This window comes from Plectropomus leopardus, chromosome 1 (assembly GCF_026936395.1).
Source record: "Plectropomus leopardus strain MGB_pleo_1.0 chromosome 1, ASM2693639v1, whole genome shotgun sequence".
In the NCBI taxonomy this organism is placed as follows: Eukaryota; Metazoa; Chordata; class Actinopteri; order Perciformes; family Serranidae; genus Plectropomus; species Plectropomus leopardus.
This window is the reverse complement of record NC_142176.1, coordinates 24,464,140-24,479,734: the sequence shown is the minus strand read 5'-3', so window position 1 is coordinate 24,479,734 and position 15,595 is coordinate 24,464,140. Positions and strand designations below refer to the sequence as shown.

At 37.3% G+C, this 15,595-nt stretch overlaps 1 protein-coding gene across 2 annotated transcripts; it reads right to left on the bottom strand.

Moving 5' to 3' along the window:
* Positions 1-2,091: 2,091 nt before the first annotated feature.
* def8 (differentially expressed in FDCP 8 homolog) lies at positions 2,092-15,142 on the bottom strand. Of its 2 annotated transcripts, XM_042500772.2 has the most exons (12): positions 14,996-15,142; positions 13,168-13,290; positions 10,473-10,567; positions 10,187-10,336; positions 8,866-9,007; positions 8,167-8,331; positions 7,705-7,832; positions 6,943-7,056; positions 5,966-6,046; positions 5,446-5,586; positions 5,117-5,226; positions 2,092-3,990 (listed from the first exon to the last, which is right to left on the bottom strand). In XM_042500772.2, the coding sequence occupies exons 2-12, from the start codon at positions 13,274-13,276 to the stop codon at positions 3,897-3,899; spliced, it is 1,329 nt and encodes a 442-aa protein (XP_042356706.1). In that variant the 5' UTR covers positions 13,277-13,290; positions 14,996-15,142; the 3' UTR covers positions 2,092-3,896. The 2 variants fall into 2 exon arrangements, with proteins under 2 accessions (XP_042356706.1, XP_042356782.1); XM_042500848.2 differs by lacking the exons at positions 13,168-13,290; positions 14,996-15,142 and adding an exon at positions 12,002-13,059.
* Between the last annotated feature and the right edge of the window lie 453 nt (positions 15,143-15,595).

The following is a 15,595-nucleotide window of genomic DNA, read 5'->3' as shown; positions in this document are numbered from 1 at the left end:
TAAAACCACTGTGCTCAGGTTTCTAAGGGTTAAATACTTGTGAAGTGTCTGAAAGTTGCACAAGGAAAGTGATGTCTCCACATTTCAAAGGGCTTATTAAAAAATCGATATGGTATTGATGCTCAAAAACACAGAATCACAATACATAAAATCACAATACTTAACAGTATCAACAGTTCACGCTGCTACTTTGCTGTGGCCACGTGTGCAACAGCAGGAAATGTATGTTGTTAAGATTAGTCTTCATTTGCTTGTCTGTTGTCTGTTCTTGAAAACACATTAGTTCAGTCTACATAGTTCCTAGTTGGTGCATGTCTAGAAACTGTGATAGTCCTGCCGTCATGAAGTGAATGGTAAAAATGCAAAGTGATCTGGCTTTATTCACCAATGATGTGTTGGACCACATATATTTTGAAGAACAAGCTGAGGGCCATTTCAAATAGGTCAGAGGGCCCCCGGGCTGGACTTTGGACATGCATGATTGATGTAGTGCGGCAGGCAAATTGTTTATATAAACACTTTTAGGATTAAATCATGTACGGCAAGAACCCCTGCAAGCTAAAACACTACAGGAATATGTTGGTGTGGTACAAAGCTTGAGAGTTGAATTCTATAAAAAGCCTGTGACAGTTTTTTTTTCAAGAGCCCGATAGGTGGGTTCACTGGTTTTATTCTCTGCTCATCCAGCAAAGTCGTGCACACCGTGTTGCACACATTTGCATGTATCAGTCTGTTTGAGACCAGAATTCTTGTTTATTGTGGTGATACTATTAACATATATATGCTATATTTTGAATTCTAATACTATGGTTGGATTTAAATTTGGGTTCAGTTACAGAAGACATACTGTACTTTGCCTGATTGGCAGAAACCCAAGTCCCCGATCGCTCCTCATGTTCACACATGTGCTTCCCTCATGGAGCCAAAGTAGGTGGGTGTGTCGGATCCAAATGTTAACACAGCCCACTATCTGACTCTATAACCTAGAAGTGTCAGTCTCATTAAAAGTCATGGCCACATACAGCCCAATTTGATTTCAAGTGGGTCAGAGCAGTAAAACAATTATATAATAACCTATAAATACGTACACATCCAAATGTTTCCCTTTCTTTAACTGTACATAAGTACACTGTGAAAATGTTCATCCATTTATAACAGATGATGAACAGCTTGAGATATCTTTAAAACTGAGCGTTTTTCCACAATATGTCTCATTTTCTCCACGTTCAGTCTACAGTCTAATCACTGTCATTACATGTGCATTTTTCATACATTTCCACTAATGGTGCATCGTCACACCAAACTAAAGAGGAAGCTGTTGAGAAAGCATGTTAAGTTTTCCCTTGCCTTACAGACCAGCAAATCTTTGGCAGTGCCTTAGTAAAAGGATTCATCCAACATTATTTTGAGATGTAAGTCTGATAAAGATTCTTCTGTACTGAAGCTGAGTATTTTGCACACTGTTAAATATGTGTAAATCTGTTTAAATATGACCACAATAAGTATTCATTGTTTTCTCAGAGAACTGTATTCTGGTGAGTGTGGAAAAGCCTCTGAAGCTGCGTTTTACATGGAGAAGGCTCATCACTAACTTGCTTCTAAAACCTGACACGTCTTGGCCTTTATTAGTATGTAAATATTAGGTGTGCAAAGTCATCCAGTGGGCCAGACTGAGCCCTTTGGTGGGCTGGTTGGACACCTCTTGATAACAAGTAGCTATCTTTTTTCTTTTTTCCCTACCTTTTTAAAAAATCCTAACTCTACTAATTGAAATTTTGCACCAATTTGCTCACCAAGGTTTAAATACTTGAAAGGCATCTGAAAACAACACAAGAAAAGTGATGTTGCTCCAGGTTTCAAAGGGTTAATCCCTCTGGGAAAATTAAATCTAGTTGTGGTGCCATTTAGTAATTTAACTGAACTATTTCAGCCTTCATTTATTGTTTGGATTGCATGTTTAAAGTAACAACAGACTCCAAATGATATTACCAGCACAAGGGCGTGTCCTATTATCCATAAGGGGTCCACTGCGTTAAATGTCATTAACAGGTGACAGCTGAATTTGACTTAAATGCAACACTGCAGTTGTAATGCATTTCATTACTTTATTCAATTCATGCACTACTCCACATGTTTTACAACAGGGTATGGCTTTAACCAACACCATGTATGTCCATTAGTTTGAAAAAAAAAAAAAAAAAAAAATACAGTACATCATGCCGATAACACAGCCAAAAATCAGTATTGTAAAACAAATACTTTAAGTCAACATTTACACATTACCAAAGGTGTCATGTAACATCTTTGTCATCTTTGGACAACATGTGCTCTACGTACTGTAAGACTGAAACCATTAACATGATGGTGAGTGTATTAAGACGTTTGGATCACAGCTGTATGTAACCTGACTCTCTTAGGCACACAATGTTCATGAGTATTCACATATATTTGCTACACACTGCACTAAACTGAACCAGAATATACACGGATTAAACTGTCTAAAGATAGTTCACAGTTTTGAATAAAAAGAAAGCACATTTAAGTCCTTGTTCCTTTTCTTTTGCAGTGAAACAATTCTCCTTACAAGAAAATACATGCTTTGACTATATACCCATTGCTAGTAGGCTACATGTATTTATATTTTTTAGATTATGGTTTTAATGATTGTATAGGTTTCTCATATTATCAAGGTGACATTTAACAAACCCAGAGCAGACATGTTCAAAGGAAATGTTGCTTTAAAGTCTGGAAATATTTTTCTTAAAACATTATGACATGTTAAAAAGATGAATAACTTTTGACTCTGAAAGGAAAATAAGCATGTAACATAAGTAAAGGATGAGTATAGACTGCTTTCAGGACAGGAACTGTGAGATAAACAGCATTGGGACTGATGATGGGAAATGTGTGAAAAGGAAAAAAAAAGGGTGATGTTATAATCACATAGTCTATGTGATTTTCTGACTAATTTTCTTATTGTGAATTTAATAAACATGATGTATTTTAGTTGTGCCACGCTAACTTAAAGGTCTAGTGTGTAGGATTTAGTCAGTGTTTGATTTGTCTGTTCTGGGCTACTGTAGAAACAACACTGCGAACCCATGGAATAGGATCCACGCTTTGTTGATATGAACTGCTCATGTAAAGGGAACAAAAACACAACAGTGCTTATTTTCAGGCAAATATAAGCTAACGAAAATATACTTACATTCAATTTCTGCCAATATATCTCCCTAAATCCTACACCCTGGACCTCTGAGATCCTAATTAACTTTAGCTTGGAAATGAAGGCTCAGTGTGAGTTCACTTGCTCAACTTTTAACAGCATGTTTACTGGATTTTGTTATTGAAATAAAAACATACAACTGGAAGCTAAAAGGCAAATTTCTGGTTAATTTAACATTGTGATTTAGTTGAAACTGCAGTTGTATGCCTTTTCTCATATGGCAAACTTAAAGTTAAGTTTTCAGCACAGTTGGCAGCAAAGGTTAATGCAGTTGAGGCTTGTAAGAGTTAATATACAACAACTGCTACATGCATTATCACCTACTGGTGAGTTGGCTTTTTTCTATAGGGCATTTATTTTGTACATTTATACACGTAGATGCACATAATAATCACTCACACAAACACACATACACAGTGTTCAGTACATCCAATTTCAGTATGAATTAAAAAGTTGAATAAAAATATATATATATTAATTTCCAGATGGGTTTCTAAGCACCCTGCTTCATTATGTAGTGCACAGGAGGATAAAGACACTACAGTATAAACACAAAACGAACCAAGGACAAAGACGAAAAGCAAGTCTTCTGTTAGACTTTCTTGATCGATTAGAGCACAACATGAGGCAAAGTGCAACATCCAGTAACATCAAGTGTTTCTGCCCCGACTTACGCATCTTTCACATCTGGCACCTCGTCCTGCTTTCGGTCAGTCATCCGCGCACATCGTGGGCAAGTTGTGGAGTTGTCATAGTAACAATCTCTAAAAAGAAATAACAAACACCAATAGGTCATATTAGTGGTTTCCATTTGGGTCATTTGTTTTTCATTTTAAAGAAGTAGTTCAGTGTTTGGGCAAGGGGACTCTCTTAAAACTTCACCAACATGTAAATGGTTTTGTAAGACGCGACTGGGCTCAGTGAGCTCTGTAACTGCTTCAGCCCATGTCTGCATGTTTCTGCTTTATATGATAACTTGTATGAACCTTTGTTAGAAAGAAGAACAAACATTTTTTTTTGGTATAATGGAAATGTGAAGTTGGACTGAGTGGCAAAGTATAGGCTAGCTTTATTTCTAAAGCTTGGAAAATTAGACTGAATAAAATGCTTTGCAAGTATGAAGGTATACAGCATTATATCATAAAGGTTTTCCCTGCATTTGTACATTTGATCCCACACCAGTATACACTGAAAGTTAAACACTGCCTTGTAAGTCCATTTAGGCATCTACTGATGAAAGATAATATATTGACATTAGAATACAAAACCCTGTCTGTCTGTTTAGTTGTAGGCTAAAGATTTCTAAGAACAACATTATGATGGACAATTTGAGAATTTTGCTGGAAAGTCTAGTCGGTGTCTAGTCGCAGCGGCGCCAGCAATACAAGGAGCAAAAATCTAAGTGTATCTTCATAAATCAATGACCACAAAAAAATCACCTCTGTTTGAAGTTACAGTCAGGCAGTGGGATACCATTTTACTAGTTTACCCAAAAAGATGACAAGACGACCCAGCTCCAGCTGACGAAAACCAACATCATGCACATAATACTCTGATGCAAGGCACTGCCTCCATGTAACATTTTTTAGAGTTTTTAGAGAGTCCAGTTCAGGGTATCTGTATTGTAATGGTAGTTCTACAGTAAATTGAATGGGAACCTAATTCATGCTTTTATTATTTCTCTGTGTACAGCTGGATTGTATTTTAATAAATAATATAATAGACTAGATATAGTCCAACAACTGGATGTCTCTGGGATCAATCCAAAAGTAGGGATTGAAACATTTTTTCAGTGCTGAGCCTTTAATATATTTAGTACCTACATTTTAAATTCCTAACAATCACAGAATTTGCCGCATTTTTCAGTCTGATGGGTTGGTGGTGACTAACCTGTGGAAGACAGCAGAACAGTCATGGCAGACTGAGGTGTGACTGTCAAAAGGGAACAGTATGTCTCCTTCCTTACACAGCTCACACACAAATCCTTTGGCCTGACAACGCTACATATACACACAGTACACACACAAAATGCAACAGAAAGTCAGAGGTCAGGAAGGTCATATGTTTTCTACTCCTTTAGCAAATAATACAATTGTCAGTAAGTCTGACTTATAGTGGAAACTTCAAGATTAAGATATATACAATGCATTCAAAAGCAATCAGATTACTAAAAACGAGAAGTGATTAGAATTGCTCTTGTTCTGTATGTATGTGCTCACCTCACAGTCTAGTTTGATGTGCTTAGCAAATGTGGTGTGGATCTCAGTGAGGGAACAGCTGAGTCTGCCGCTGGAGATGTCAATTAAATCCTGTAGTGAGTACATGTCATCATTCTCCACAAAGTGCTGCCGATCTTGTAACTGGGGAACACAAATACGAAAAATAACAAGAATTTATGAAAATGTGTTTATTGTCGACTGGAAAACCTTTAAAAATGTCACGGATATTTATGCAAAGGCTGCCAAGTTCTGAAATACTAGGAGGAATATTTATAGAACAAATTTGAGTTGATACTAAACAGAACAGACAAGTCAAGTTCAAAGTATCTGCACAGACTAACATCACATGCATTGTGTCAGTTTTTCAATAGGAATCTTAAGCGATACAACTCAAACTCTCCACTTTCACCACACGGTGGTGCTGTTGTAACATATTACTCATTGGTCACATCAAATCATGCCAGTGTACATATTGTAACAACTGCACCATGCACAGTCACTTTAGTAAAGAGATGCTGACCTGTAGTAATAGCCGAGCCTCCATGGCCTCCTTACAGGTGATAAAATAGGGTTTCATCAACAGAATATCTTGACGTAGTTTCTGTGAAGGTAAACACACACAATACAGTTCATTTCCTATCTCACTGAATGTGCTAGCAGTTTCAGCCGCAAAAACCCTGAGGTTGTTTGAACATTTTTTTCGATATATTTGTGTAATTGTTCTCTGTGCATGTATTGTGGATCCCTCCCTCTCTCCTCTGCTCTGCTGTGGTGCCTGAATGTGATAAGCTGCAGGTGAGCTTGGCTGATTTGGCCGAGTGGATAACTGATCAAGTGAATCTGTGGGTTGTTCCAGGGAGCTGACTACTTCCGGTCTCAAGGCTTGCGGTGTAAAAGCTGGCTTTGCCCCGATGCTACGAGAACACAGGTGTGAAGATATTTTGAAAAGTGGATTTTGTTTTTTGTCTACACTGAAAACATCTTCAAACTCAACAGATTTCTGTGGGGTCTTTAATCTGCCTGAGGATTTCAGGCAGGCAAATTCAGTATCTTCTTTGAAATCTCTTCTTAAAACTCACTTTTGTCATTTAGCTTTTACGTTACTGTGGGCTTTTAATTGTTTTATGATGTATGGGGATCGCTTTTAATTATTCATTTTATTCAGTTGATTGTACTAATTGTCATTTTTATTTTTATTATTTTAAACTATACAGCACTTTGTTACTTGTTTTTGAAAAGTGCTATATAAATAAAGTTTTATTATTAGTATTATTTACTAGCGCTCATGATGACCCAACTGACGATTAGTTTCCCATTTACAACTGGAATCTAATGATGATGGTTTAGCGATGGCGTACTCCAGGGTTCCTGTTGTCACTTGATATGTTCATGTAATCATGTATCGTGGTTTTGTTTTTTTTCAGTTTGTGTGCCTACATTTGTGTGTGCTGTCATTTCTCTGGGGGACAATAGAGCTGAAAAAGTGAAGCTACCCACCCTGATCTCCACCAGTTCCTCCACAAAGTTGAATAGCAGCGGGTTGATTTCTTTTAGCTTCAGCACAGGTCGTGACATCATCAGGGCCAGGTAGCGCATTGAGGAGCGACAAACCTGAAAAGAGACGCGCTGTCAGAACGCTCACTGGCTGAATAAGGCTACTTGACCATACTACCATTCCTGTCATACCAACACACAGGTATTAAACCTGTATCTGATTCTGCAACCCTCCAGCTGACCTGGGATAAACTTTAAAGTGGGTCAGATGCTGACTGGCAGGCATTCCTATTAGAAATGTAAATGTAAGTTGCTGTTATTAATGTGAAAACAACATCAAGCCAATGCCCTTGAGTAATTCTTCTTGACTTGACAATACCAGAAAAGACATAGTGAGACTGTTTTATCAGGCTGCGCAGCATTCCTTGTAACTCGCAAATTGACTTTGACATGTAAAATTGATGGAGTGCCCCCTTAAGTTTATTTGATGCTTCTGTAATAAAATTCTGTGTAATTCATGTGTTTAGAAGTAACATTTAACAGAGTACAGCTGCAGATTTGGGTCTCTTTCAACACTGACAGACAGAAAATAACATACAGTATGTAACTAAAACATCTTAAAAGGACCCACGTCATACACTCATCACCTGTCTGAAGGAGGTATGACCTAAAGTAAGTTATTCTTTAATAGATTCATACACTGAAATATAAAAGAAGGGATACTTTTACATGTGGAGTGTATTTTGTTGTGGCTGGTATGGGTACCTTGCGTGATTCAAACTCCCAGTTATGGATGACACGAGCTGGGACGATGGCGGTGTCATTCCAGTGGCATGTGCTGCAGTAATACTGTCCAGTGTAGTCACACTGTCTGGCTTCAGTTGGCACACCCCCTACAAGATATTGATATTACACAGTGCAATCAAACTATGACAAAAGAAAACAAGCTATTCTCAAATATTTTTAAAGCACCTTGATTAAATATGTTGCATTCATATATGTAAAAGAGAGTAAAGATTTCCTTAAAATTATGTTCCATGTTAAATCTATTTCTGCAGCTCAGTAATTTCTAGTCAGCAATTACTTGATAGCTATAAAATAACCTTGTTTACAACTGTACGCACATGTCTATCAAGCAATTTTAAGTTGCATTATCCAACATATTGCTTTCAGATCCTCTGTTTAACTTTAGCAAAATATAAATCAACACAGTCAATTTGTACTCACTCAGTGAAATAGGAGTGCGACATTCTGCACAGCGGTAGTCTTGTCGGTCTAGTCCTATCTCAGGGCAAATGCTGAGCTCATACTCAGACTGGTGGCTGACCTTTGACCTGACACAGGGCTTGGTGATCAGGTTCATACACTTACTATGGCAACGATAATAGCAACCTGAAACAAGACGGGATAATCACATGACATGTACAGACATTACCACTATACCTGATGTGTTCAGTATGAATGGCTGGTTAACAAATTTAAAGAGCTGTAGGAAAATGCTCCCACTGAATCCACCATTCATGAAATAAATTCTGAGAAAATGAAATAGAAACCTGACAATATAGAATGACAATGTAAAAATATTTAATAAAGCTAAGAAAAAAATCAGTCTCAGAATTTGTTTTCTACTGGCAATCTTAGGACAGTCCTTTAAAATGACTTTCCCTATCTCTGATTGGTTGAGATAGTAGCACATTTCAGTATGACAGTACGCATGTCGAGCCTTGAGAGAACACATGAGACAGTGATATGAGACATACATTTTTGAGGAAATACCATACTGGAAGACCAGAATCTTTGAGAAAATAAATACAAATTATATTCAGAGAGAGCTAGTATGATCTTGCATGGAGTTTTCGATGATCTGTGTGCCCTTAAAACATCCTGCTCCATGCTACATCAGACTGATGCACTGATGTGTCTCACCTGTGCAGGTATACCAAGTTTGGATAAGGCCCCAGATGATAGTGCTACACTTGTCACAGGTCTGTTTCACACTCTTGCTCTTTTCCTTGGAAAAGCGATGCTCCAGTAGGACTCTTAGATTAGGCTCATCCTCCTCAGGGTCCTTCAGCAAACAAAGTGCAAAAACAAACTTCAACACGACCACTGATACAGCAGAACACAGTCAATGTAAGGTTGTAAAAGACAATCGTTACTGCAAAATATGTGAGACATCACTGATATCGTTCAAACAGTGCAGCCTATTTCAACTAATGAAAATGTTCGATTATATTCACAGTAATCAGCCCGCAACATTACCAGCATGCAACCTTGACAGTTTTATCAGTGTACTAGAGGTTAAGGAGTGGAGAAGTGCTCCTGAAAATAAATTGCTCCACGATAGGGCTACAATATAAATCTATATATGATGGAAATCTCTATATGGCCCAATAAATATCGAGGTCACAGGAGCTGCAATTTTTTGATAAAAGTAAAATGTGTCACAACACACCGTCATAAATGAGGCACTGTTGTGCTACAGAGACACCCTCGCTGATGAACCATATTCCAGGTATAAGGGAACACAGTTGTTTGGTACAGACCCCACCAAAAACAACATCATCATCATCATCATCATAAAAACTGCTAAGGCTGGGCCTCGCTTTTGAAAGTATAAATACACAAAAACACAGCTACAACAAGACACAGATGATCATTAGCATTCTCTGATAAAATGCACACAAAATCTAACTGGACTAGTATATGACTGATTTGTTTATCTGAGTGTTGAAACTCAGATAAACTGTGCCACTGACACATGAGAAGTTTTTGCGGGAAGTTGTTGATCTCCACAAACTTGTTTTTCACCTTATCAGTCTCCAAGAATCTCTGCAATGTTTGCTCTCTTTTATCTCATATAGGGCCATGGTTAAAAGGCCAAAATTGACACAAGGAAAGTCAAAGAAAGCCTTTATTTGTAATGTGCCAAACAGGATTTCTTCTGATCTTCCTGTTAAACACTCTGATACTGGTCTCATCCCACAAGCATGACTTCTCAGCTACAGGAAAACCAAAATCCAATTTTTCAAATTCACTTGAATGCAGAACTAGTTTCTGGAAATGCCTCTCCAGAAATGCAAAAGCTAAATAATACACTTCTACATGTGTGTACACACGTGCCAATGCTCTGAGCAAGAATCAACAATAACAATATTATGTTATCAACTTCTCTATTCATTCCTACATAGCCGTAGGCTACAACCTACATGCAACACAGAATTATAAATCGGCCTTTAGTTCCAACCTTAAGTTCCTGCAGTTTGAGACGAAGGTGGATAAGTTTCACAACAGTGTCTTTCTGTCTCTCCGAGTGTTCTGGCAGCTCCAAGATCAGCTTTTTACACTCCTCTATGGCCATTTTAAGCTGTTCAATATCCGACGCCACAAACGAACCCTAAAACGGCAAAAGCATGTCCAGTAAATACAAAAGGTAGCTCTGTTTATAATATGTTTATAACGTGAAACAGTTTTATTTAGTGCCATACACTATTTGGGGTTGAGGCAGATTGCAAGAACAATACTTTACTTACCATTGGCCTTGAGAAGTGGTCTTCAGCTAGACCAAGGTCCATGGTTCGGTCTGAACTGTGTGTCCTGGTCCCAGAGAACAGCTCAGGCCTTGCTTCTAAAAAAGCAGAGTGGCATAAAGGACTTTTCTTCTCGTCAGCAAACACACTACGGTCTAGTAAGAGCACTCAGTCATGCATTCTAATTTCACGCACATGACTGCAGCGCCACTCAAGACAATCCCCACACTCTGACTCACTACTCAAGAAGTCTAGGAGATGAACAGAAGCTCAAAGTGGACAAATGAAGGAATCCCACATCCTGTAACTGTCTTATCAGTACTGCTAATGTGTAACCAAACAAGGTGACGGGATGGACTCCTCCCGTGTCATTAAAGCTGGATGTACTCTGAAGTGATCCGATTTGCATCTACATGTTTCCAATTACTTTGTTCCATAATCATTCATATGGTGTGTTTTTAAATCATTAAAGTGCTAACATTGTCCTAATACGGCTGCTATCATTGGTACGCCTGAATGTGTGTTTTGTGTATCAGTCTGTCAAAGACAAATATGAAATTAGTCTGATGGTTATCAGTCACATGACTTAAACAGCTAAGTGAAAAGACAACATTTCACTAACTGTATTATACATCATTGCTTACATGCAATTTCTTTGCAATGTCTGTAAGTTAAGAGTTAAACTTTCATAATATGAAAGAGTGGCTGCCAAATAACAGTGAGCTCATGCTCTCAGATGTCTGTGACCACATGAGCTGCTTAGAGCTGCATTACTGCATTTTGGCCACTTGGGGACAGCAGAACAACCTGAAACACAACATCTAACTCATGCCTGTGTAAAGTTATTGAGGCAAACTTCTTAACAGACCTACTGACACATGGAGCAGACAAGGAGCAAAATTAATTTAAAATTAATTTAGAGATATGTTTCTCTACCAGTCCAAGTCCTGTATTCATTCTTTTGGCTCTGTTTTCTGGTCTTCATTAACTCCTGAGAAAGATATCTGGCTCTTGAGCTGCTAATCGCTGCAATATGATAAGCAACGGTTTGATAACTTTGTCCATCAGCAGTTTTTTACTAAACAGGCCACATGAATTTATTATCTATTGTAAAAAAAAGCCCTAAAGCCCTGAAGTTCAAGTGATGGAAAAAAATAAAGCTATAATCTAGTAACACATTTCACATAATTTGATCAGCCTCAATCCTTTACTTAATTTGAAATGTAATTCTTGGCAAGTGTGTTTTTGGAGGCTTTGTTTGTCTCCATGAAAATGTGAAAAGGGAAAAATGAGAAAACAAAATGACACAATATATGGTACATGGTCAACCCAAGTCTGTATGTCAAATAAAATCTGTGCAAAATCATCATTGTAAGTGCTGAAATTATTTTAATTATGATGACTGGCTTTTTGATTTTCAAAAAAAAAAAAAACAACAACAAACAAACACAAAAATCCCACAAAATCACTATTTTGCTCATCATAAATTCTAACAAATTTACACAAAAAGTGCAAACAAATGCTGTTGTTACCTGCATACACCTCAGAACAAAACATGTTGGGTGAATTCAGTATCTCAGGAACGCAAAGTTAGAGGATAATAAAGCAGAAAAACACGGACGACACCTGTGAAATCAGCTCAGTGTGTTAGGCTTGCCTGTCAAAATTACTGTACTCGAACAAAGACGTCTTTCATTCCCAAATCCTAAAATACAGGAAGCGTTACTAAAATACTGCTTACACTTATGCTTTGGTTTCCTCTGGTTCAGCCAGTGTACATCTCACTTCCTTTCACATAAGCTTTGAGTTACTCAAAACAGTCCAGTGTGTTTATTTTTTAATGTGTGAGGATCTACTTTTAACTAGATGAAAAGTGTTAATATTGTTAATGTTAATTGTGTTAATATTAGTGGCGAATCATTTGTCAAAATTGATTCACAAGGGAGTCACTGCTCCATACAGATGACACGATTTAAGCTCATAGTAGCCTCACTTTATTTTGCACTGTAAAGGGAGAAAATCTACTTTTGTAATTATGACATTTAGGAAAGCAGAAGCTATGATCTCAGAACATGCCTCCCTCCGCAGCGCCTCCTCAGTTCAGACCACAGGCAGGGAACTTTTGTTTTTGTTTTTTTTACACAATGGCTGATAAGACACCAAATTTATTGCTTCTTTTCACATTCTACCAAGTTAGTTATATTATAAAAGAACAGAACATTGAAAAGACGACTGAATGTCTGCCAAAGTAGAAAAGACATACACGCCCTCTGGCCGAAGTCAAAAATCACAGAGAAAAGAGTTGGAAGGGATTCATTTCAAATCTTATCAACAGCTGTCTTTGTGACCAGAGAAAATAAATAAATCCATAAGGTGCAGTGCATTGCAGTATCAGTTAATTCACCAGAATAAAGGTTGTTTTCATTTTTCCATGTGGATCAGAGTAGCGCTAATGACGCAGGATGTCAATCACCAAAACTGTGCCATGAGTGAGGTCCAATAAATGAAGTCCATATCACTACATGTTTACGCCTCTGGTTCATTAGTAATATGTTAGAGTGTACACGCAAACTTGAACCTAAAAAGCTTTTCTTTTTTTTTTCTTGAACTGCACTGCAAACGTTAAAGTGACCTTAATGTGAGTTCGTACTCTACACTTGAGATAACTGTGTAATGATTTGCCAGTGATGACCTTTACCGTGCAGTGGGGGCGTCTTGGCTCCTTGGGGACCATTTTCTTCCTCTCGGCGATCAAAGGGATTGAGGCGGGTTTGGCGGAAAAGTGCAAGTCTCTCATCATACTCCATTTCATTGGCTACATCTTAGACAGAAAATACATTACAGTCAAACTGAGAGGTTGGTTAATTTGGGCATGGCTGTCATCATCAGGGTAACTCAGACTTTGTAAAGTCACACCAGAGCCACAGAAGACAATATACAACAGTTTTCACAGGATCAGTGTACCCTTTGATGAGTAAAGTTACTCTTTAGACACTAGTCTACAGCTCTTTTAAAAACAACAATATCATGACGAGGACACTACCCATGGTACCCGTAACTTCAACAAGAAATAGGAGCCTCTTAAAGTGCTATCAATACGTAGCAGTCTGCAGTAGATCTGAGGTGGATAAAAGGCAACAGAAAACCTCGAACCTGAAGTGAATATCTCGATGGAGGAATGAACCTAACAAAACCAAAAATAAATAAATGTGTCAATAAATAAATGAAAACTCCACAAATGACAATATTTATTTAATTTCACATTTCATTTTCCATTTTATTTATAAGTTTATTCATTTTCATATTCACCTACTTACTTATTTGTGTATTATTTCCCACTTGGTATATATATTCCCCTATCTATTTAATTTCCCATTCTATTTTCCATTTTACATATTTATTTATTCATTTTTTATTTATTTACTTACTTTTGTACTTATTTATGCATTTATTTATGTATTATTTTCCCTATTTGCCTCCCCTCCATTTATTTCCTCAAACGTATTTACCTCTCTTGTACCTTCTCCACCTGCGGGGGCGAAAAGCTGACACCCCCATGGCACATAGGCCAGCCCCCCTCAGTTGTGTAAGGAGATGGAAATGCATGTGGAGATGTAGATGGAAAAGGAAAAAGGGAGGTAAATATGTTTAAGGAAATAAATGGAGCGGGAGGCAAATAGGGAAAATAATGCATTAATAATTAAATAAATACATTTAAACACGAATAAATAAATGTGGAAAATGGAAAATAAAAGTGGGAAATTAAACAAATTTCTACGCAAAGTGGGAAATAATACGTAAATAAATAAGCAAGTAAATATGAAAATGAATAAAATGGAAAATTAAATGGGAAATTAAATAAATATTGGCATTTTCATTTATTTAATTTTTATCTTGACAGTTTCAGTCCTCCATATATCTCACCATTAACTTTTTCCTGATCCTGTTTCCTGTTCTTTAACCCCAGAAAGCTTTGGTATGTGAAATTAAACAGTATGCTCGTGTTTTGAGGATGCGTGATAATAACAGTGGCATAAAATTAAAATCTCGGTACTGCTATGAAAATCCATGTGCTCTGGACAAACAATAACAACACTGTCACTTACAGGCTGCAGGCAGGAAGTAATTTCTACATAATGACCAATCATTTAATTCACTATGAATAATTTATTTCTATAGTAAATTTTATAATCGAGGTCAGTACATGCGGCCGAAAAAAGAAAGCACTGGAAAGCCTGGGAAACGTTACAGTTTGAAGCCTCAACTCACCGACTGTAACCAATTAGAGCTGTTGCTGACAGTCCTCTCCGATAAAGAGTTAACCTTTTATGAATATTAAGTGTTCAACATGTGGGATATATAACAGAATCAATCAAATCCTGCTACCAACATAAAAATGGTACATAAACATCACTGCACAAATGTCAACACACAGCTAACGTTAGCTAGCTAACTAGCTTTAAAAACAAAACAGCTTGGATGCTAATGCTACCTAATTTAACGGATCGGTCCGGTCAGAAGCTTACCCCGTTGTCGACCTTGTTTATCATTAAGGACTCGACAGCTGTAAAATGTATTAAATAGTCGACGCTTTTGTTTGAAATGAACGGTTCTCCCCGTGTTATTTTGTCACCAGCAACATCACATCACAAGGCTATCAAGCGTCAAGACATATAACGTCAATTTCCGGTTAATATTGTCAAAATAAAAATCTTACTATCTACCACTCGGTAGCATTGTGTGATTGATACACGGAATATATGAATACTTTTAGTCAGTTATCTCTATTTAATAAAACACACGCACACACGCGCACACACAATTCTCTGTCTCTCGTTTAAATGTAGCGTATTAAGCTACGTGGTCTTAAGCTTTTACTTTGAAATAAGACCCATTTCCTTTTCTATGAAATATTGGAGAACTTCCAAGTCATTTCCTCAGAGATGAAAAAGCATCATCTTCAATAAGATACACGTCATGTTGGGCTTTTCTTTTCTTTTAAATCCATTGTAGCTAGCCCCCCGAACAACAAATAATAACATCTGATTTAGGTAAGGTTAGATCAGAGATTGTACTGATGATAAAAATCAAAATTTAACATCATAGTCTACTATCAGGGTACTCAG